Raw genomic sequence first — 24295 nt, 5'->3', positions numbered from 1 at the left:
CCCTCTAGGCGACATCCACGATCTTTCAAAGGGGAGGTTATCTTTTTATGAATAGACACGATGTATTTTTAGGGTAAATACCTGTATCGAGTTTTGGGGGAAGCTATCTAAAAATCCCTAAGTTTTGGAGGAAGCTTTAGAAAACCTCTGTGTTGCGATTTCTCTGTGAGGAAATTGTTTTGCGCGTGAGTACCGTCATCGAGATTGGTTTTCTCATGATGTGCCGCAAGGTTCAAACCCTCTATTTCGTGTACATCGCGTGCGCGGGCGAGAGGTTTCTGCTATTGGTGGTGGAGTGTCGTGAAAGGTCGGGCCGCAACAACGGATCGGATCTTGCCACGAGGTCCTGTCGACATCACAAAACATCGGACATCTGACGCGCACTGGACGTCCGGACCCTCGCGAGCCATCGGACGACCGGTGACCGTCGGACGTCCGACGCCTGTATGTCGCCCGCGTGTTGGGCCGAAGCCCACTTACCCTTTCGTCCACTAAGACTATAAATAGACCTCCTCATCCCTCTTTCTAGGGTTAGTATTGGTTTAGCTCATACTTGAGATAGAGCTTTGCTCATCCATCCGGATCTACTCCACCGAGAGAGACCACGACCTCTACGAAGAAGATACATCTTGGATTCAAGACCCCTCACGGGAAGATCCCTCGCGGACTCAAGGCCTCCTCACGGAGATGAACTAGTCACCTCTTATATTGTCCTATGTTGGATTCGGATCGTGTATCTCTTTGTGTTTCAAGGATCTAGCATATGTGTGACGGAATCTTGTTGGTTTGAGTGATTTTCTCGTGTTTTCCCTCGTGATTCCCCTCGTGTTCTTCGTGTTCTTTGTAGGATCCCCTCCATTTCGTGAAAGATCGGGCATCTAGGTTCTACCCTACATCAGAGGTCCAACTCTTCCTTCAACTTTCGGGGTAGGACTAAACTTTAGCACCACCACTTGCCATTTTACACATGGGCTCATTTGAGATTTCAGATTTTGTTAATGGGTCATGCCCATTAATTCTAACAGAAGGAAGACATGAAAATATCATTCATGAAATTAGCTTATTGGATTGTGATTCCAGACATGCATCTTCATCTTCAAAGAAAGATTCCAGACATGCACCTTCATCTTCAAAGGGAGAAAATCAAATATCGAGGCATGCACCTTCATCTTCCAAGGGAGAAAATCAAATATCGAGGCATATAACCCTGCTAAACATGCTCTGGTCTTTCTGAGAGGTTGTCATGCTCTGGTCTTTCTGAGAGGTCATGTGTAGCTGATTCAGCTTCCGGACCTTAATTGTATCCCAATGAATATTATTATTGATTAATAAAATAAAGTGTGTTTAGCCTGAAAAAACAGCTCGAGGAAACCCATGCTCCCTCAGTGGTTGTTTGGATATGGAGAATTAGATGTGAGATTTTAGAAAACGAGTTTTTGGAGGATTTTTAGGAAAACCAGTTTTTATTAGTTATTCTGTTAAGATAAATACATACAATATCTTGTTTGGATGAGGAAACAGAAAAGCACGATTTTGAGTTCTTCGTTTTGGGGAGAGAAAAATTCATGGAGGTGCAGTGCTTCTTCGCTCTTGGCACCTACACGCACAGTGGTGGACGACCACACCGTAAACAGCTCTCCGGCGGAGGTGCGCGGTTGTCAGCGTGGCCGCCAGGGTGGTCGCGCTTATCGCCTGATCGTGCTCTGCTTCCTTCACCGGTGTCATGCATGTTGGTCCAGGTCCCGTCGAACGTCCCTCCGGTGACAAATTCTTTCCGCCATGAAGATCCACGTACATGCAGCTCACATATGACCTACAAGCTGGAGCATATCTGCATATGGACGGCGTGGTTGTGAAGTCCACCTCCACCATGAAGGCGGCAGCCGCGGCTGAAGTCTACTGCCATCGAGGCGGTGGAGCATCGCAACCTGCTCCCGGGTACCTGGCCGAGATCGGCGAGCTGCGGTCACAGCCAGTGGAGTTTACCATGATCTGCACGTGGGACTTCGTTGAACTCCTGGTGCATATAGAAAACACGTTTATATAAAAACGTTTATTAGTCGTTTTTGTATAAACTCGTTTTTTGGGCTTTTGGAAAACTTAGTGTAGTATATCCGCGAGTTTGTTAGATAATCCAAACAATGTTTTAGGTAGTTACACCAGAAATCAGGGAAACAAATTCTCTATAATCTAGCTATCCAAACAACCAGAGCGTCTCCCACGTACCTCCTCCCACGTACTGAGTTCAGCGTGTATGTAGCATCTGTAACAACCCGTGCGTGTAGGAAAAATTGCTCATAATTTGCAGTGGAGCAATGGAGAGTTAAAAAGAATAACAGTATGCCGTCTCAAAAGGAAAACCAGTCTGGTCAATGGCACAATGAACAGACACATGATGCTGGGTTGCCGCGACAACAATCCCTCCACAATTCAGTTTTAATTTCTCCATACACAAAAAACAGAATTCATTATTGATACCACATAAGAATAAGATTATGTTTTGTCCACCATATAAACTCCGGTGTATGTTCATTTGAAACTTCAGGCATACATACCCCAGAAAAACGTTCGGCGCAACCTGAAGCTTGTTGCCCTGTAAAACTTCTCTCTAAAATGTGGTCTATCTACACATCAAGGATCAGCTTCCTGAACTTCTCCATGTGCTCTGCCTGCAACGAGATGGCGATGGACAGGCTGCCGTCCTTGGTCGCGCTCGGGAGGACGAACGCCAGTCCCTCGTACGCGATGCCGCCAGGACCCATGAACACCGGCCGCCCCCAGCCGAAATCGGCGTCGTGGATCGGCAGGCGCACCCAGCTGGTGAGGCCGAGGTTGGGGCACCGGAAAGTGTGCGCTCCACGGACCAATGCTGACAGGTCCGGCTGCATCTCCAGGTAGTCCAGGGCTGATTGGCAGTAGTCGCTGGTCATCCTGTCTAGCGCTCCCTGGATGACCGCTGCTCCTTCTGCCAGCCCGCTCGTCACCTTGCCTGCCTCGGCGAGCGGGGTGGCAGTGAAGATGACATTCCCAAAGTAACCTTCTGGCAGCGGGGGCTGCAGCCGTTGTCGCCCATCGGTGGCACAATACAGCTTGGTGGGTTGTTCAGGAGCAAGGTTGCGCGCAATGGAGACGCAGCGCCAAACATGTGCAGCTAAGACTGCATACGTGCTGAACCTTGGCGCACCTTCACCTGTGGGGAGCTGCGAGCGCAGGCAGCCAAGCTCTGAGCGGGTGAGCTTGAAGATGTCCACAGCAGTGGGAGGCGGCGTTGGCTTGCCACTGAGAGCCTGAGGCACGGACGACAACATGGCTGGGGCAGGCTGATACTCAATATGTGGGTAAGATGGAGTCGGTGGATCACGAGCACGGACAAGAGTGCGGTCGATGAAGGGCATCACTGCAATCTTAGCTCCACGGCAGAGGTCAGACCACGAGTTGATGAAGTGCAAGCCAGACATGCCATCAGCAACATGGTGTTGCATCCCGACACCAAGGGAGACACCACCACACTTGAAGTAGGTCACCTGGAGTAAAATCCAAATCAAGGGGAGTTAGCCTCTTATATGTTCCATAACTTTCTTTACTATAAGTTGGTGATCAGAATGCATATTCCAGCTACAGCTATCCTATCGATCAATAGATGGCTGAGGCAAGAAGTAAGACAAATATATGAAACAGGATACAAATGAATAAGAAAGCTGCTTCGACTGTCAGCCCATCGGCAGGATTAACCTGGATATTTGAAATGAACTACAGTACATGAAATAATTTAGCTTTTAACATCCAGTAGGATATAGTTGTTTATCTGACCTAGCACTTTGACTCCTAACGTCTAAACTAAACTATGCAATATCAGGTATAAGAACATGGTATAGTGGGTGTGAAGAGAGGTCATAAAAACTTGAAAATCAATAGGCTCATGCCAAACTTCAGACGGTAATTGCAAAGCTCCAACTAGGCACCCGTTGTGTAGCACAAATCTGACAATTGATATAAATCGCTCTACAGTTTTCTTCCTTGTGCATGAGTACGGGGATAGCTATATTACATTTCAAGTTTCAGCAGTATATTCTGCATCCATCTCATTAACACAGTAGTAAAAAACTTGTGAAAACTTCCTTCTATCCATAGCATGTGCATCGTACCCATGAGAAGATAAATATGATCAAAAAATTATTATTCAAGCTCCAAACGTGTTACTAAAGAACAATACAAGATTGTAGCTTCAGTGGGACAAATTGTAACACCCCAGCCACTCCTGGGCTGGCAGTAGTTACTCCTGGCTACTCTCTAGGCTCATAGATGCACCTTGTTGGAATGGGTACCCTTTTAAGACAGGATGTCACACAAACGCAATCAAGCAAGAACCAACATCCTCTTTTCATATGAAGTTGGAAGTGAGCAAACTAACAACACCAACCATAAGTACTTGGTGTTGGTGCAAGCTTTGCTATTAGCTCAATAATAAAACTGAGGCTACTATGTAGGGTAGCTTTCTCCATAAATTTACTGACTATTAAACCATAGACCTGTAATTAATTTTCCTTCACATATAACAGTCTAAAACTCGGAAATGGTTCAGCTTGGATTGAAGAGAATCGTTGCAGTTTAATTTACTCAAGAAGTCAAGATGATATTTATCCTCCGGAGTATACTTATTGTTTAGTTATATACATTCGTTACTCCTTCTTTTGAGATGGAAAATCCTCTAGTTCATTCGTTCTTAATTCCCCAATTCTTTAAAAGCTCGCTTTTAAAAAGATTTCCAGTTAGATTATCTCAATTTATTAGAACTTTTGTTGTATAAGCCTTGCCTTTGCATAAACAACATGATAAACATGTAGTTGGCATACACACAGCAATCCTAAAAGTCAACCTGCCACCTAATTATCTATGCATATATAATTTCTAAAATTTGGAAGAAACTGGATGTGCAAACAGTAGTAGGTTATTAAAATAAAAAATAGAGGTTGTCACATGGAACATGCTCCAGTTAGGCACTCATTTTCGTACCGACAAGTTGTGTGCACCCAAAGCAATAATATTCTGTATGTTGCCAACAAGCAAGTGAATAAAGAAATTGCAAGCTCAGCACAAACTAGCATTCAGTAACATGGCCAGTTGTGGTTCAGCTTTGTGTTATGTACTGTAGCATGTGAACAGTTCAGTTACAAAGAATATCGCTAGCCTGTTCAACAATTATTAGGATATTTAATTCTAAAGGTAAAGGGTTAGTGGCTCATAACTCTCAAGTTGGCTCCTCGTTGTTCCATAGGATCTGAAAGTCAAAGGTTGCTACTACTATGTCCTTTTGCACAGTCAAATTAGACAACATGGTGATGATAAACCTAGCCAATCCCAGTTTACTATTCCGGCACGAAATGGCAGGTGACGAAGATCACTAGAAGGTGGACCCGTGAACTGAATTGTGTCTCCCATCTCTATCAAAGGAATGGCTCAGAAGGTTCAACAGGCCAGAGGGTCCAGTTCTCAAAGAGGATGGTCCAACCCTAACATTTGGGCATATGTCAATATCGCCCTCAATAAGTCCATTCTGTCTAGATCAGGGACAGATGGTTAACAGTTGGGAACCGAAAGTTTGACCCGTCAACCCAAAATGAGCTATAAGGCCCTAGTATCCAATACTAATACAGACAAAAACTAAGCCACACTCACAATATGCATTGCATAATTTTAGCGGCGTCCCAATTACTTCCGATATCAAAGAGTCGAAAACTTCTACATATAGCCCAGTTAACAAAGCGCAGCTGTACTGATAATTTCTTGAGTTGGCAGGATTTAATTTTCATGAAACGTATAAGATCACTTGCCCACAAATCAGTTTGTTGACAGCAGTTATTTATCTATTGAAGGTGAACCACACAGCACATTTCAATGGGCATTCACCCATATAAATGATGATATGGGACATTCGGAAGCAATTATAACCGAGTCTTCCACTAAGCATAAACAGCCAGCCTAAAATAGACCCCACTCACAAGAGCAGGACAAAAACTGGCCGGATGCAAGCTGCAACTACAGAGACGTACAGTTAATAAAGGCCCAGCTCGAACAGAATAAGGTGGTCTGCTGAACAGGTGATCAAATCAACACATCCAAACAAGGGTCCGTCCAACTATGAGGCATCCATTCAGGAGGCAGAGGTTATGCTAAATCTGAAGCCACTTAAAGCAGTGTCGCGTTCCTCATCCAGAAAGCTACAGACTGGTCCCTTACGTTTCCGTCCAGGGACAAATTGTAACTGGTAGTAGTAGCACGAGATAGAAATTGTGGTCACCTGAAGCACGAGGAGCGGGAAGGAGGATATGTCGTCGGAGTAGTCGACGGCGGGGATGAGGCGCTTGAGGTCCATGGTGGGCGCGAAGTCCCCGTAGTCGTCGACGGCCGCGCCGGGGGCGTCGGCCTCGACGAAGAGCACCCCCTCCCCGCTGCAGTCGATCTCGACCCTGCCGTCCTCGTCGCGCGCGAGGCGGCCGGCCATGGGGTAGAAGGGCACGAGCGCGTCGGCCAGCGCGAGGCGCATCCGGTCGGCGTCGAAGAAGCCGTCGGCCCCCGCCTCGGGGCGGCGGTAGAAGTAGACGCTGGGCGTGTGGAAGCGCGGGACCACGAGGTCGAGGTTGGAGTTCCAGAGCCTCTCCCGCGGCCTCTCCACCGCCGGCCGCACCATCGTGGACCGCCTCACCGTGATCGCCATCTGCCGCCGCATTCCAGGGACAGACAGCCCGTCAGCGAAACGGAAGGGGGAACCGCGACGGACAATAAAATAATAGAGGCGCGGCGACTGACCTTGGAAGAGGGGCGGACGGACGGCGGCGCGGGTGGATCAGATCTGCGGCGGCGTCGGCGGCGCGGCAGAGCCGACGGGATGGTTGGGTGGTAGCAGCAGCTCTTGGTGGAGAGCAGCTGGTGGGCGAGTGGGGGGTGGAGGTGGTTATATAGGGCGGGCGAGGGAGGGGGTGGTCGGGCGGAGCGGCGGGGTTCCTGTGATTGCGCTGCCGTGTGCGCTCTGCGGCGATGGGTGGGGAGTTGGTGGGATGGGGACGGGGAAGCGATGGTGACGGACGGCAAAGAGGAGCGGATTGTTTGGCAGATGGGCACGGCTCACCGCCCCGCACCCGCCTGACACTGGGCGCGCTCCCAGGTTCCGGCTGCGCGTCGTAGTGCGGCGGCGGAGCGGCGGGCCGGACAGACCGGATGAACGGACGGAATGGTTAAAAACGGCTTCTCCTTCTTCCAACGTGACTGTTACGGCCGCTTGATGTGGCGAAAGGGGTATGGATACGTTTGGCTGCTTCACACATGTTACCACCCCGGGCCGCAGCTCACGCCACGCAACCGTGGCACACCACACCTGCCTTTTCCCTTTCCTGTGACAACTACTCCGTAATAAATTATATTTCGTATCAACGAGAAAGGTCAGATGGTAATTGGCACGATCACAATTGTGGTTGCAACAACCCGCAAAGAGAATGTGGTTAGACTAGCCACAGTGGGAGTAATTTCAATAGTAACATCGAGTCCAACTCAACAAATTTGCTTATGTGGCAATGAGTTAATAAGGAGAAAGATAATTACAGTAACTTAGCTAGTTACTGTAACATCACATGTCCCAAAGCAATATGAGTCTATAACCTAATAAATGAATGTTTGCATGTTACTACATTTATGTTACTACCCACTATGAAGGTAGTAACATAGTATAGGGATATGTGTATGTTACTAGTGTATGTTACTTTCCATTGTGTCTAGTCTTACAACTTACGTACAACCCATCACCTGCCCTTCTTTAAAGGGTTTCCTTTGATTCACGGGGGTATATGATTATGTTTCGAGGCAGCTCACACAAGCGTAGGGGCAGACCACACTTGCTCTTCCTTTCTCATGTTCCGTAGCGAGTTAAATACACTCACGGTACCTGTACTCTCCGTATAAACTCACTTTGGTTACTGTATTCTGTCGACCGCAAATTACGGTCATTATGTTAACGTTTGTTGCTCACCATACGGTCACTCGCGTCGAACACGGCCGTATTTGGACAGCTGACGCTTCATTTTTGTAGTTAGATCTCTGGCTTTCATAATCTCTCCCTCATATCCCTATCTTTCGTTCCCCATTCTCCTCCCCACGCATTCCAAATCCCTAGCCAAATGACGCCGCCCCAGCCATCTCAGCCTTGCCGTCGCCGCCGTGCACCTGGTCGACCCTCTCTGCATCTCTGCCGGCACGCGGGATATCTCCTCCGCCGCCGCTTTCTGTCCCGTTCTCCACCGCTGCTTTTTGTGTCGTCCTCCGTCGTGAGCTCCTCCACAAAGGCCATGTCCAGCGCGAGCTCGTCCGGTACAAGCGGCGTTGTTGCTATTGTGCTTCCTCTAATCAAGTGCCCTGACTGCGGCGTGCTTGTGAAGCGATTCTTGTCGCAAACCCTGAAGCATACAAACATCTTCTACAAATGCATGAACCATAATGTGAGTAACTTCTGCCATCTTCTGCAAATCCATTAGTGTTACTGTCTACATTTGTTCATGGTTTGTTATTGTTTCCAGTGCAGCCAAAGAAAGGGGGTTGTGATTTCTGGCATTAGGAGCTCTCATATGTTCTGTATTTGGTGAAACATGGTCATCTGGGAGGGCATGAGCATCATGTTGGGCAGGGCATGGCCAGTAGGGAGAAGATGAGCATCAGGGAGGACATGGAGGGCTAGGGCATGACCATCATATGGTGCAAGATCAAGAAGGGATAAAAGAGATGAGAAGGTTCGTAGTTGCAGTAGGAAATGAGATTGTGGTCGTGTTGAAGATGATAGTCGCTTTGCTGTTTGCACTTGTTGTGTTCTTTGGAGTTGCAGTCTTGAAGATGTGATCTTCAATATGCAAAGACATGTGCTGGGGTAATATGGATGTAGGAAATTATGCAATTTATCGAGTGATCTTTGTGTTCTTTGTGATGAATGAATTTATGTTCGATGTGATCTTTGTGTTTGCTATGATATGTGTTTGGTAAGGTGGATGTGAATTTAAGTTTTATTCATGTAAAACATTTATGAATAATAATCTTCCAGCTCGCCTTTGAACCTCGATGCATTCATCATCAACAATCTCCCGACTCGCCTTCAAGCCTTGATGCATTCATCATCAACAATCTCCCGACTCGCCTTTGAGCCTCGATGCATTCATCATCAACAATCTCCCGACTCGCCTTCAAGCCTCGATGCATTCATCATCAATAATCTTTTGACTTGCCTTCGAGCCTCGATGCATTCATCATCAACAATCTTCTGTCTCGCCTTCGAGCTTGGATGCATTCATCATCAACAATCTTCCGACTCGCCTTCAAGCCTCGATGCATTCATCATCAACAATCTTCCGACTCGCCATCGAGCCTCGATGCATTCATCATCAACACAACATCACAACATGATCAACATGGTCAATACAAAACATCATAACTAGAAACATCTAAAAGAAGAATAGGACACATGAACATAAGCATTACAAAACATTATAAATCAGAATATGACACATAAACAAGGATTGTAACATGATCAACATGCTTCATGACATATCAATATCCAATTCAGAAGCATTACAAAGTTGAGATTCATACTGCATTTGGTATGAGTAGAATGAAGCTCAACTACATGCTCCATCTGAGCATCAAAATGAAGATCATCAGTGCTTTGTTCAACAACAAAATGAAGACCATAGTTTTACTAATCACCATACTTAAGCAACTAAAGTATAGAATGAACATTCATCTCAGTTCACCAAACATGTTCACCCTCTTGGGCTTCTTTGTTGCTGCTTCTTTCCTTTTTTCTTGTGCAGAAGCAACCCTCTTTGCTGCTGCTTGCTGCTTTTTTGCTTGTGCAGCTGCTAACTTCTCCTCAGCCTCCCTCTGCTTTGCTTGTTCATGTGCTTCTCTCCTTGCAATTGCAGCCTTCCTCTTTCTTCTATCTCTGCTGCCATTTGTTGTGCTTTTCTTGCCTTCTCTTCTTCTTTCTTTGCCAGTGCTTCTGCTCTCTTCCTTGCCTTCTCTTCTTCTCTCTGTCCTATTGCTTCTGCTCTCTTCTTTGTCATCTCTTCTTCTTTCTTTGCCAGTGCTTCTTCTCTTTTCTTTGTCTTCCCAGCTTCCTTCTTTGCCTTCTCTTCTTCTCTCCTGGCAAGCACAGCAGCAACTTGTATCTCATGGGACTGATACATTTGCTCCAGTGTTGCATCTCTTTGAGGCACTTATGGCCACAATGAATAATTACACCATGTCTTGTAATTCTAGTTCCACCCCTCCCATCTGCAACTTCCTCAAGAGCCCTCCTCCTATTATGACCTAGGTTTGTAAGTTTTTTGACAGGAGAAGGGCGCGCCAAGGGGGGAGTCCTACTCCTACCGGGAGTAGGACTCCTCCTTTCCTTGTTGGAGTAGGAGAGAAGGAAAGAGGAGGAGAGGGAGAAGCAAAAGGGGGCTGCACCCCTTGTCCAATTCGGACCAGAGGGGGGGGCGCAGGCCTCCTTTCTTTTGGCCTCTCTCCTCTATTCCCGTATGGCCCAATAAGGCCCATATACTCCCCGGCAAATTCCCGTAACTCTCCGGTACTCCGAAAAATACCCGAATCACTCGGAACCTTTCCGAAGTCCGAATATAGTCGTCCAATATATCGATCTTTACGTCTCGACCATTTTGAGACTCCTCGTCATGTCCCCGATCTCATCCGGGACTCCGAATTCCTTCGGTACATCAAAACACATAAACTCATAATATAACCGTCATCGAACTTTAAGCGTGCGGACCCTACGGGTTCGAGAACTATGTAGACATGACCGAGACACGTCTCCGGTCAATAACCAATAGCGGAACCTGGATGCTCATATTGGCTCCCACATATTCTACGAAGATCTTTATCGGTCAAACCGCATAACAACATACGTTGTTGTTGGGGAACGTAGTAATTTCAAAAAAATTCCTACGCACACGCAAGATCATGTGATGCATGGCAACGAGAGGGGGGGAGTGTGATCTACATACCTAGTAGATCGACAACGGAAGCGTTTGGTTGATGTAGTCGTACGTCTTCACGATCCGACCGATCAAGCACCGAAACTACGGCACCTCCGAGTTCTAGCACATGTTCAGTTCGATGACGATCCCCGGACTCCGATCTAGCAAAGTGTCGGGGAAGAGTTCCATCAGCATGACGGCGTGGTGACGATCTTGATGTACTACAGCAGCAGGGCTTCGCCTAAACTCCGCTACAGTATTATCGAGGACTATGGTGGCTGGGGGCGCCGCACACGGCTAAGGAAAAGATCACATGGATCAACTTGTGTGTCTCTAGGGTGCCTCTGCCTCAGTATATAAAGGACCAAAGGGGGGAGTCTGGCCGGCCACATAGGGCGCGCCAGGAGAGTCCTACTCCCTCTGGGAGTAGGATTCCCCCCCCCCAATCCTAGTTGGAATAGGACTTGTGGAGGGGGGAAAAGAGAGAGAGGGGCCGGCCCCCTCTCCTTGTCCAATTCAGACCAAGGGAGGGGAGGGGCGCGGCGCCCATGTAGGGCTGCCTCTTCTCTTTTCCATTAAGGCCCATCATGGCCCATTTAGCTCCCCGGGGGGTTCCGGTAACCTCCCGGTATTCTGGTAAAATCCCGATTTCACCCGGAACACTTCCGATATCCAAACATAGGCTTCCAATATATCAATCTTTATGTCTCGACCATTTCGAGACTCCTCGTCATGTCCGTGATCACATCCGGGACTCCGAACAACCTTCGGTACATCAAAATGCATAAACTCATAATATAATTGTCATCGTAACCTTAAGCGTGTGGACCCTACGGGTTCGAGAACAATGCAGACATGAGACATGTCTCCGGTCAATAACCAATAGCGGGACCTGGATGCCCATATTGGCTCCTACATATTCTACGAAGATCTTTATCGGTCAGACCGCATAACAACATACGTTGTTCCCTTTGTCATCGGTATGTTACTTGCCCGAGATTTGATCGTCGGTATTCCAATACCTAGTTCAATCTCGTTACCGGCAAGTCTCTTTACTCGTTCTGTAATACATCATCCCGCAACTAACTCATTTAGTTGCAATGCTTGCAAGGCTTAAGTGATGTGCATTACCGAGAGGGCCCAGAGATACCTCTCCGACAATCGGAGTGACAAAACCTAATCTCGAAATACGCCAACCCAACATGTACCTTTGGAGAAACCTGTAGTACTCCTTTATAATCACCCAGTTACGTTGTGACGTTTGGTAGTACCCAAAGTGTTCCTCCGGTAAACGGGAGTTGCATAATCTCATAGTTATAGGAACATGTATAAGTCATTAAGAAAGTAATAGCAACATACTAAATGATCGGGTGCTAAGCTAAATGGAATGGGTCATGTCAATCAGATCATTCAATTAATGATGTGATCCCGTTAATCAAATAACAACTCATTGTTCATGGTTTGGAAACATAACCATCTTTGATTAACGAGCTAGTCAAGTAGAGGCATACTAGTGACACTTTGTTTTGTCTATGTATTCACACATGTATTATGTTTCCGGTTAATACAATTCTAGCATGAATAATAAACATTTATCATGATTATAAGGAAATAAATAATAGCTTTATTATTGCCTCTAGGGCATATTTCCTTCAGTCTCCCACTTGCACTAGAGTCAATAATCTAGATTACACAGTAATGATTCTAACACCCATGGAGCCTTGGTGCTGATCATGTTTTGCTCGTGGAAGAGGCTTAGTCAACGGGTCTGCAATATTCAGATCCGTATGTATCTTGCAAATCTCTATGTCTCCCACCTGGACTAGATCCCAGATGGAATTGAAGCGTCTCTTGATGTGCTTGGTTCTCTTGTGAAATCTGGATTCCTTTGCCAAGGCAATTGTGTTGGGTTTCGTAGTAATTTCAAAATTTTCCTACGCACACGCAAGATCATGTGATGCATAGCAACGAGAGGGGGAGTATGATCTACATACCTAGTAGATTGACAACGGAAGCGTTTGGTTGATGTAGTCGTATGTCTTCACGATCCGACCGATCAAGCACCGAAACTACGGCACCTCCGAGTTCGAGCACACGTTCAGCTCGATGACGATCCCTGGACTCCGATCCAGCAAAGTGTCGGGGAAGAGTTCCGTCAGCACGACGGCGTGGTGATGATCTTGATGTACTACAGCAGCAGGGCTTCGCCTAAACTCCGCTACAGTATTATCGAGGACTATGGTGGCTGGGGGCGCCGCACACGGCTAAGGAATAGATCACGTGGATCAACTTGTGTGTTCTAGGGTGCCTCTGCCTCAGTATATAAAGGACCAAAGGGGGAAGGCTGGCCGGCCACATAGGGCGCGCCAGGAGAGTCCTACTCCCTCTGGGAGTAGGATCCCCCCCCCCCAATCCTAGTTGGAATAGGACTTGTGGAGGGGGGAAAAGAGAGAGAGGGGCCGGCCCCCTCTCCTTGTCCAATTCGGACCAAGGGAGGGGAGGGGCGCGCGGCCCATGTAGGGCTGCCTCTTCTCTTTTCCACTAAGGCCCATCATGGCCCATTTAGCTCCCGGGGGGTTCCGGTAACCTCCCGGTACTCCGGTAAAATCCCGATTTCACCCGGAACACTTCCGACATCCAAACATAGGCTTCCAATATATCAATCTTTATGTCTCGACCATTTCGAGACTCCTCATCATGTCCGTGATCACATCCGGGACTCCGAACAACCTTCGGTACATCAAAATGCATAAACTCATAATATAACTGTCATCGTAACCTTAAGCGTGCGGACCCTACGGGTTCAAGAACAATGTAGACATGACCGAGACATGTCTCCAGTCAATAACCAATAGCGGGACCTGGATGCCCATATTGGCTCCTACATATTCTACGAAGATCTTTATCGGTCAGACCGCATAACAACATACGTCGTTCCCTTTGTCATCGGTATGTTACTTGCCCGAGATTCGATCGTCGGTATTCCAATACCTAGTTCAATCTCGTTGCTGGCAAGTCTCTTTACTCGTTCTGTAATACATCATCCCGCAACTAACTCATTTAGTTGCAATGCTTGCAAGGCTTAAGTGATGTGCATCACCGAGAGGGCCCAGAGATACCTCTCCGACAATCGGAGTGACAAAACCTAATCTCGAAATACGCCAACCCAACATGTACCTTTGGAGACACCTGTAATACTCCTTTATAATCACCCAGTTACGTTGTGACGTTTGGTAGTACCCAAAGTGTTCCTCCGGTAAACGGGAGTTGCATAATCTCATAGTTATAGGAACATGTATAAGTCATGAAGAAAGCAATAGCAACATACTAAACGATCGGGTGCTAAGCTAATGGAATGGGTCATGTCAATCAGATCATTCTCTTAATGATGTGATCCCGTTAATCAAATAACAACTCATTGTTGATGGTTAGGAAACATAACCATCTTTGATTAACGAGCTAGTCAAGTAGAGGCATACTAGTGACACTTTGTTTGTCTATGTATTCACACATGTATTATGTTTCCGGTTAATACAATTCTAGCATGAATAATAAACATTTATCATGATATAAGGAAATAAATAATAACTTTATTATTGCCTCTAGGGCATATTTCCTTCAAATTGCACCAGTATTGTCACAAAAGATTTTCATTGGACCCGATGCACTAGGTATGACACCTAGATCGGATATGAACTCCTTCATCCAGACTCCTTCATTTGCTGCTTCCGAAGCAGCTATGTACTCCGCTTCACATGTAGATCCCGCTACAATGCTTTGTTTAGAACTGCACCAACTTACAGCCCCACCGTTTAATGTAAACACGTATCCGGTTTGCGATTTAGAATCGTCCGGATCAGTGTCAAAGCTTGCATCAACGTAACCTTTTATGATGAGTTCTTTGTCACCTCCATATATGAGAAACATATCCTTAGTCCTTTTCAGGTATTTCAGGATGTTCTTGACCGCTGTCCAGTGATCCACTCCTGGATTACTTTGGTACCTCCCTGCTAGACTTATAGCAAGGCACACATCAGGTCTGGTACACAGCATTGCATACATGATAGATCCTATGGCTGATGCATAGGGAACATCTTTCATATTCTCTCTATCTTCTGCAGTGGTCGGGCATTGAGTCTTACTCAACTTCACACCTTGTAACACAGGCAAGAACCCTTTCTTTGCTTGATCCATTTTGAACTTCTTCAAAATTTTGTCAAGGTATGTGGTTTGTGAAAGTCCAATTAAGCGTCTTGATCTATCTCTATAGATCTTAATGCCTAATATGTAAGCAGCTTCACCAAGGTCTTTCATAGAAAAACTTTTATTCAAGTATCCCTTTATGCTATCCAGAAATTCTACATCATTTCCAATTAGTAATATGTCATCCACATGTAATATCAGAAATGCTACAGAGCTCCCACTCACTTTCTTGTAAATACAGGCTTCTCCAAAAGTCTGTATAAAACCAAATGCTTTGATCACACTATCAAAACGTTTATTCCAACTCCGAGAGGCTTGCACCAGTCCATAAATGGATCGCTGGAGCTTGCACACTTTGTTAGCTCCCTTTGGATCGACAAAACCTTCTGGTTGCATCATATACAACTCTTCTTCCAGAAATCCATTCAAGAATGCAGTTTTGACATCCATCTGCCAAATTTCATAATCATAAAATGCGGCAATTGCTAACATGATTCGGACAGACTTAAGCATCGCTACGGGTGAGAAGGTCTCATCGTAGTCAATCCCTTGAACTTGCCGAAAACCTTTTGCGACAAGTCGAGCTTTGTAGATAGTAATATTACCGTCAGCGTCAGTCTTCTTCTTGAAGATCCATTTATTCTCAATTGCTTGCCGATCATCGGGCAAGTCAACCAAAGTCCATACTTTGTTCTCATACATGGATCCCATCTCAGATTTCATGGCTTCAAGCCACTTTGCGGAATCTGGGCTCACCATCGCTTCTTCATAGTTCGTAGGTTCATCATGATCTAGTAGCATGACTTCCAGAACAGGATTACCGTACCACTCTGGCGTGGATCTTACTCTGGTTGATCTACGAGGTTCAGTAGTATCTTGTTCTGAAGTTTCATGATCATCATCATTAGCTTCCTCGCTAACTGGTGTAGGTGTCGCGGAAACAGTTTTCTGTGATGTACTACTTTCCAATAAGGGAGTAGGTACAGTTACCTCGTCAAGTTCTACTTTCCTCCCGCTCACTTCTTTCGAGAGAAACTCCTTCTCCAGAAAGTTTCCGAATTTAGCAACAAAAGTCGTGCCTTCGGATCTGTGATAGAAGGTGTATCCAATAGTTTCCTTTGGATATCCTATGAAGACACATTTCTCCGATTTGGGTTCGAGCTTATCAGGTTGAAGCTTTTTCACATAAGCATCGCAGCCCCAAACTTTTAGAAACGACAACTTTGGTTTCTTGCCAAACCATAGTTCATAAGGCGTCGTCTCAACGGATTTTGATGGTGTCCTATTTAACGTGAATGTAGCTGTCTCTAGAGCGTATCCCCAAAACGATAGCGGTAAATCAGTAAGAGACATCATAGATCGCACCATATCTAGTAAAATGCGATTACGATGTTCGGACACACCATTACGCTGTGGTGTTCCGGGTGGCGTGAGTTGCGAAACTATTCCACAATTTTTCAAATGTACACCAAACTCGTAACTCAAATATTCTCCTCCATGATCAGATCGTAGAAACTTTATTTTCTTGTTACGATGATTTTCAACTTCACTCTGAAATTCTTTGAACTTTTCAAACGTTTCAGACTTATGTTTCATTAAGTAGATATACCCATATCTGCTTAAGTCATCTGTGAAGGTGAGAAAATAACGATATCCGCCATGAGCCTCAATATTCATCGGACCACATACATCTGTATGTATGATTTCCAACAAATCTGTTGCTCTCTCCATAGTACCGGAGAACGGTGTTTTTGTCATCTTGCCCATGAGGCACGGTTCGCAAGTACCAAGTGATTCATAATCAAGTGGTTCCAAAAGTCCATCAGTATGGAGTTTCTTCATGCGCTTTACACCGATATGACCTAAACGGCAGTGCCACAAATAAGTTGCACTATCATTATCAACTCTGCATCTTTTGGCTTCAACATTATGAATATGTGTGTTACTACTATCGAGATTCAACAAGAATAGACCACTCTTCAAGGGCGCATGACCATAAAAGATATTACTCATATAAATAGAACAACCATTATTCTCTGATTTAAATGAATAACCGTCTCGCATCAAACAAGATCCAGATATAATGTTCATGCTTAACGCTGGCACCAAATAACAATTATTTAGGTCTAATATTAATCCCGAAGGTAGATGTAGAGGTAGCATGCCGACTGCGATCACATCGACTTTGGAACCGTTTCCCACGCGCATCGTCACCTCGTCCTTAACCAATCTTCGCTTGATCCGTAGTCCATGTTTCGAGTTGCAAATATTAGCAACATAACCAGTATCAAATACCCAGGTGCTACTGCGAGCATTAGTAAGGTACACATCAATAACATGTATATCACATATACCTTTGTTCACCTTGCCATCCTTCTTATCCGCCAAATACTTGGGCAGTTCCGCTTCCAGTGACCAGTCTGCTTGCAATAGAAGCACTCAGTTTCAGGCTTAGGTCCAGGTTTGGGTTTCTTCTCTTGAGTAGCAACTTGCTTGCCGTTCTTTTTGAAGTTCCCCTTCTTCTTCCCTTTGCCCTTTTTCTTGAAACTAGTGGTCTTGTTGACCATCAACACTTGATGCTCCTTCTTGATTTCTACCTCCGCAGCTTTTAGCATCGCGAAGAGCTCGGGAATAGTCTTGTTCATCCCTTGCATATTATAGTTCATCACGAAGCTCTTGTAGCTTGGTGGCAGTGATTGGAGAATTCTGTCAATGACGCAATCATCTGGAAGATTAACTCCCAATTGAATCAAGTGATTATTATACCCAGACATTTTGAGTATATGCTCACTAACAGAACTGTTCTCCTCCATCTTGCAGCTATAGAACTTATTGGAGACTTCATATCTCTCAATCCGGGCATTTGCTTGAAATATTAACTTCAACTCCTGGAACATCTCATATGCTCCATGACGTTCAAAACGTCGTTGAAGTCCCGATTCTAAGCCGTAAAGCATGGCACACTGAACTATCGAGTAGTCATCAACTTTGCTCTGCCAGACGTTCATAACATCCGGCGTTGCTCCTGCAGCAGGCCTGGCACCCAGCGGTGCTTCCAGGACGTAATTCTTCGGTGCAACAATGAGGATAATCCTCAAGTTACGGACCCAGTCCGTGTAATTGCTACCATCATCTTTCAACTTTGCTTTCTCAAGGAACGCATTAAAATTCAACGGAACAACAGCACGAGCCATCTATCTACAAACAAGCATAAACGAGCAAGATACTTATCAGGTACTAAGTTTCATGATAAATTTAAGTTCAGTTAATTTACTTAAAGAACTCCCACTTAGATAGACATCCCTCTAATCCTCTAAGTGATTACGTGATCCAAATCAACTAAACCATGTCCGATCATCACATGAGATGGAGTATTTTCATTGGTGAACATCATTATGTTGATCATATCTACTATATGATTCACGCTCGACCTTTCGGTCTCCGTGTTCCGAGGCCATATCTGTATATGCTTGGCTCGTCAAGTATAACCTGAGTATTCCGCGTGTGCAACTGTTTTGCACCCGTTGTATTTGAACGTAGAACCTATCACACCCGATCATCACGTGGTGTCTCAGCACGAAGAACTTTCGCAACGGTGCATACTCAGGGAGAACACTTCTTGATAATTAATGAGAGATCATCTTATAATGCTACCATCAATCAAAGCAAGATAAGATGCATAAAAGATAAACATCACATGCAATCAATATAAGTGATATGATATGGCCATCATCATCTTGTGCTTGTGATCTTCATCTCCAAAGCACCGTCGTGATCACCATCGTCACCGGCGTGACACCTTGATCTCTATCGTAGCATCGTTGTCGTCTCACCAAGCTTGTGCTTCCACGACTATCGCTACCGTTTAGTGATAAAGTAAAGCATTACATCGCGATTGCATTGCATACAATAAAGCGACAACCATATGGCTCCTGCCGGTTGCCGATAACTCGGTTACAAAACATGATCATCTCATACACTAAAATTCAGCATCATGTCTTGACCATATCACATCACAACATGCCCTGCAAAAACAAGTTAGACGTCCTCTACTTTGTTGTTGCAAGTTTTACGTGGCTGCTACGGGCTTAAGTAAGAACCAATCTCACCTACGCATCAAAACCACAACGATAGTTTGTCAATTTGACTCCGTTTTAACCTTCGCAAGGACCGGGCGTAGCCACACTTGGTTCAACTAAAGTTGGAGAAACTGTCACCCACAAGCCACCTCTGTGCAAAGCACGTCGGGAGAACCGGTCTCGCGTAAGCGTACGCGTAATGTCGGTCTGGGCCGCTTCATCCAACAATACCGCCGAACCAAAGTATGACATGCTGGTAGGCAGTATGACTTATATCGCCCACAACTCACTTGTGTTCTACTCGTGCATATAACATCAACATATAAAACCTAGGCTCGGATGCCACTGTTGGGGAACGTAGTAATTTCAAAAAATTTCCTACGCACACGCAAGATCATGTGATGCATAGCAATGAGAGGGGGGGAGTGTGATCTACATACCTAGTAGATCGACAATGGAAGCGTTTGGTTGATGTAGTCGTACGTCTTCACGATCCGACCGATCAAGCACCGAAACTACGGCACCTCCGAGTTCTAGCACACGTTCAGTTCGATGACGATCCCCGGACTCCGATCCAGCAAAGTGTCGGGGAAGAGTTCCGTCAGCATGACGGCGTGGTGACGATCTTGATGTACTACAGCAGCAGGGCTTCACCTAAACTCCGCTACAGTATTATCGAGGACTATGGTGGCTGGGGGCGCCGCACACGGCTAAGGAAAAGATCACGTGGATCAACTTGTGTGTCTCTAGGGTGCCTCTGCCTCAGTATATAAAGGACCAAAGGGGGGAGGCTGGCCGGCCACATAGGGCGCGCCAGGAGAGTCCTACTCCCTCTGGGAGTAGGATCCCCCCCAATCCTAGTTGGAATAGGACTTGTGGAGGGGGGAAAAGAGAGAGAGGGGCCGGCCCCCTCTCCTTGTCCAATTCGGACCAAGGGAGGGGAGGGGTGCGCGGCCCATGTAGGGCTGCCTCTTCTCTTTTCCACTAAGGCCCATCATGTCCCATTTAGCTCCCCGGGGGGTTCCGGTAACCTCCCGGTATTCCGGTAAAATCCCGATTTCACCCGGAACACTTCCGATATCCAAACATAGGCTTCCAATATATTAATATTTATGTCTCGACCATTTCGAGACTCCTCGTCATGTCCGTGATCATATCCGGGACTCCGAACAACCTTCGGTACATCAAAATGCATAAACTCATAATATAACTGTCATCGTACCCTTAAGCGTGCGGACCCTACGGGTTCGAAAACAATGCAGACATGACCGAGACATGTTTCCGGTCAATAACCAATAGCGGGACCTGGATGCCCATATTGGCTCCTACATATTCTACGAAGATCTTTATTGGTCAGACCGCATAACAACATACGTTGTTCCCTTTGTCATCGGTATGTTACTTGCCCGAGATTCGATCGTCGGTATTCCAATACCTAGTTCAATCTCGTTACCGGCAAGTCTCTTTACTCATTCTGTAATACATCATCCCGCAACTAACTCATTTAGTTGCAATGCTTGCAAGGCTTAAGTGATGTGCATTACCGAGAGGGCCCAGAGATACCTCTCCGACAATCGGAGTGACAAAACCTAATCTCGAAATACGCCAACCCAACATGTACCTTTGGAGACACCTGTAGTACTCCGTTATAATCACCCAATTACGTTGTGACGTTTGGTAGTACCCAAAGTGTTCCTCCGGTAAATGGGAGTTGCATAATCTCATAGTTATAGGAACATGTATAAGTCATGAAGAAAGCAATAGCAACATACTAAACGATCGGGTGCTAAGCTAAATGGAATGGGTCATGTCAATCAGATCATTCAATTAATGATGTGATCCCGTTAATCAAATAACAACTCATTGTTCATGGTTTGGAAACATAACCATCTTTGATTAATGAGCTAGTCAAGTAGAGGCATACTAGTGACACTTTTTTTGTCTATGTATTCACACATGTATTATGTTTCCGGTTAATATAATTCTAGCATGAATAATAAACATTTATCATGATTATAAGGAAATAAATAATAGCTTTATTATTGCCTCTAGGGCATATTTCCTTCAGTTGTTCCCTTTGTCATCGGTATGTTACTTGCCCGAGATTCGATCGTCGGTATCTCAATACCTAGTTCAATCTCGTTACCGGCAAGTCTCTTTACTCGTTCTGTAACACATTATCCCACAACTACTCATTAGTTGCAATGCTTGCAAGGCTTATAGTGATGTGCATTATCGAGTGGGCCCAGAGATACCTCTCCGACAATTGGAGTGACAAATCCTAATCTCGAAATACGCCAACCCAACAAGTACCTTCGGAGACACCTGTAGAGAACCTTTATAATCACCCAGTTACGTTGTGACGTCTTGTAGCACACAAAGTGTTCCTCCGGTAAACGGGAGTTGCATAATCTCATAGTCATAGGAACATGTATAAGTCATGAAGAAAGCAATAGCAACAAACTAAACGATCAAGTGATATGCTAACGGAATGGGTCAAGTCAATCACATCATTCTCCTAATGATATGATCCCGTTAATCAAATGACAACTCATGTCTATGGTTAGGAAACATAACCATCTTTGATCAACGAGCTAGTCAAGTAGAGGCATACTAGTGACACTCTGTTTGTCTATGTATTCACACATGTATTATGTTTCCGGTTAATACAATTCTAGCATGAATGATAAACATTTATCATGATATAAGGAAATAAATAATAACTTTATTATTGCCTCCAGGGCATATGCCCTAGAGTCAATAATCTAGTTTACATCGCCATGTGATTTAATTACCAATAGTTCACATCATCATATGATCAACACCCATAGTTCACATCGACATGTGACCAATACCCAAAGAGTTTAAGGTGTGATCATGTTTTGCTTGTGAGAGAAGTTTAGTAAACGGGTCTGCCACATTCAGATCCGTAAGTATTTTGCAAATTTCTATGTCAACAATGCTCTGCATGGAGCTACTCTAGCTAATTGCTCCCACTTTCAATATGTATCCAGATTGAGACTTTGAGTCACCTGGATCAGTGTCAAAACTTGCATCGACGTAACCCTTTACGACGAACCTTTTGTCACCTCCATAATCGAGAAACATATCCTTATTCCACTAAGGATAATTTTGACCAATGTCCAGTGATCTACTCTTAGATCACTATTGTCCTCCCTTGCCAAACTCAGGGCAGGGTATACAATAGGTCTGGTACACAGCATGGCATACTTTATAGAACCTATGGCTGAGGCATAGGGAATGACTTTCATTATCTCTCTATCTTCTGCCGTGGTCGGGTTTTGAGTCTTACTCAACTTCACACCTTGTAACACAGGCAAGAACTCCTTCTTTGACTGTTCCATTTTGAACTACTTCAAAATCTTGTCAAGGTATGTACTCATTGAAAAACTTATCAAGCGTCTTGATCTATCTCTATAGATCTTGATGCTTAATATGTAAGCAGCTTCACCGAGGTCTTTCTTTGAAAAACTCCTTTCAAACATTCCTTTATGCTTTGCAGAATAATTCTACATTATCTCTGATCAACAATATGTCATTCACATATACTTATCAGAAATGTTGTAGTGCTCCCACTCACTTTCTTGTAAATACAGGCTTCACCGCAAGTCTGTATAAAACTATATGCTTTGATCAACTTATCAAAGCGTATATTCCAACTCCGAGATGCTTGCACCAGCCCATAGATGGATCGCTGGAGCTTGCATATTTTGTTAGCACCTTTAGGATTGACAAAACCTTCTAGTTGCATCATATACAACTCTTCTTTAATAAATCCATTAAGGAATGCAGTTTTGTTTATCCATTTGCCAGATTTCATAAAATGCGGCAATTGCTGACATGATCCGGATAGACTTAAGCATAGATACGAGTGAGAAACTCTCATCGTAGTCAACACCTTGAACTTGTCGAAATTGTGACAATTCTAGCTTTGTAGATAGTAACACTACTATCAGCGTCTGTCTTCCCCTGGAAGATCCATTTAATCTCAATGGCTCGCCGATCAATGGCTAAGTCAATCAAAGTCCATACTTTGTTCTCATACATGGATCTCATCTCAGATTTCATGGCCTCAAGCCATTTCGTTGAATCTGGGCTCATCATCGCTTCCTCATAGTTCATAGGTTCGTCATGGTCAAGTAACATGACCTCCAGAATAGGATTACCGTACCACTCTGGTCCGGATCTCACTTTGGTTTACCTACGAGGTTCGGTAGTAACTTGATCTAAAGTTACATGATCATCATCATTAGCTTCCTCACTGATTGGTGTAGTAGTCACAGGAACAGATTTCTGTGATGAACTACTTTCCAATAAGGGAGTAGGTAAAGTTACCTCATCAAGTTCTACTTTCCTCCCACTCACTTCTTTCGAGAGAAACTCCTTCTCTAGAAAGGATCCATTCTCAGCAACGAATATCTTGTTGGGGAACGTTGCAGAAAACAAAAATTTTCCTACTCGTTTCACCAAGATCCATCTAGGAGTTCATCTAGCAACGAGTGATTAGATGCATCTACGTACCTTGTAGATCGCGAGCGGAAGCGTTCAAAGAACGGGGATGATGTAGTCGAACACGACGTGATCCAAATCACCGATGATCTTAGCACTGAACGGACGGTGCCTCCGCGTTCAACACACGTACGGAACGGATGACGTCTCCTCCTTTCTTGATCCAGCAAGGGGGGAGGAGAGGTTGATGAAGATCCAGCAGCACGACGGCGTGGTGGTGGATGCAGGGCGTCACAGTAGCAGGGCTTCGCCTATACTACGAGAGAGAGACGTAACAGGGAGAGAGGGAAGCACCAAAGGCTGAGGTCTGAAGTCCTCCCTCTCCTCAACTATATATAGGAGGGCCAAGGGGGGGGTGCGCCAGCCTAGGAGATCCAATCTCCTAGGTGCGGCAGCCAAGGGGAGGTTTCCCTCCCCCCCCAAGGCACCTAGAGGTGCCTTCCACCATTGGGACTCTTCCCTTTTGTGGAA

General features: G+C 45.3%; 1 protein-coding gene across 1 annotated transcript; it reads right to left on the bottom strand.

Moving 5' to 3' along the window:
- Positions 1-2448: 2448 nt before the first annotated feature.
- LOC125538940 (hydroxycinnamoyl-CoA:5-hydroxyanthranilate N-hydroxycinnamoyltransferase HHT4) lies at positions 2449-7206 on the bottom strand. The gene is made up of 3 exons (XM_048702255.2): positions 6808-7206; positions 6299-6715; positions 2449-3524 (listed from the first exon to the last, which is right to left on the bottom strand). Exons 2-3 carry the CDS (start codon positions 6713-6715, stop codon positions 2625-2627), a joined length of 1317 nt encoding a protein of 438 aa, XP_048558212.1. The 5' UTR covers positions 6808-7206; the 3' UTR covers positions 2449-2624.
- Positions 7207-24295: the final 17089 nt, after the last annotated feature.

This window comes from Triticum urartu, chromosome 2A (genome assembly GCF_056163025.1).
Source record: "Triticum urartu cultivar PI428250 chromosome 2A, HENAU_Tu73, whole genome shotgun sequence".
In the NCBI taxonomy this organism is placed as follows: Eukaryota; Viridiplantae; Streptophyta; class Magnoliopsida; order Poales; family Poaceae; genus Triticum; species Triticum urartu.
This window is presented reverse-complemented; position numbering and strand designations above follow the sequence as displayed.

Bases quoted from the DNA above. Each gene is read 5' to 3' on its own strand.
- LOC125538940 (XM_048702255.2), bottom strand. From the start codon at position 6,715: ATGGCGATCACGGTGAGGCGGTCCACGATGGTGCGGCCGGCGGTGGAG. The intron at 3,525-6,298 runs GTGACCACAATT...ATTTTACTCCAG, and splicing joins TCCCGCTCCTCGTGCTTCAG to GTGACCTACTTCAAGTGTGG.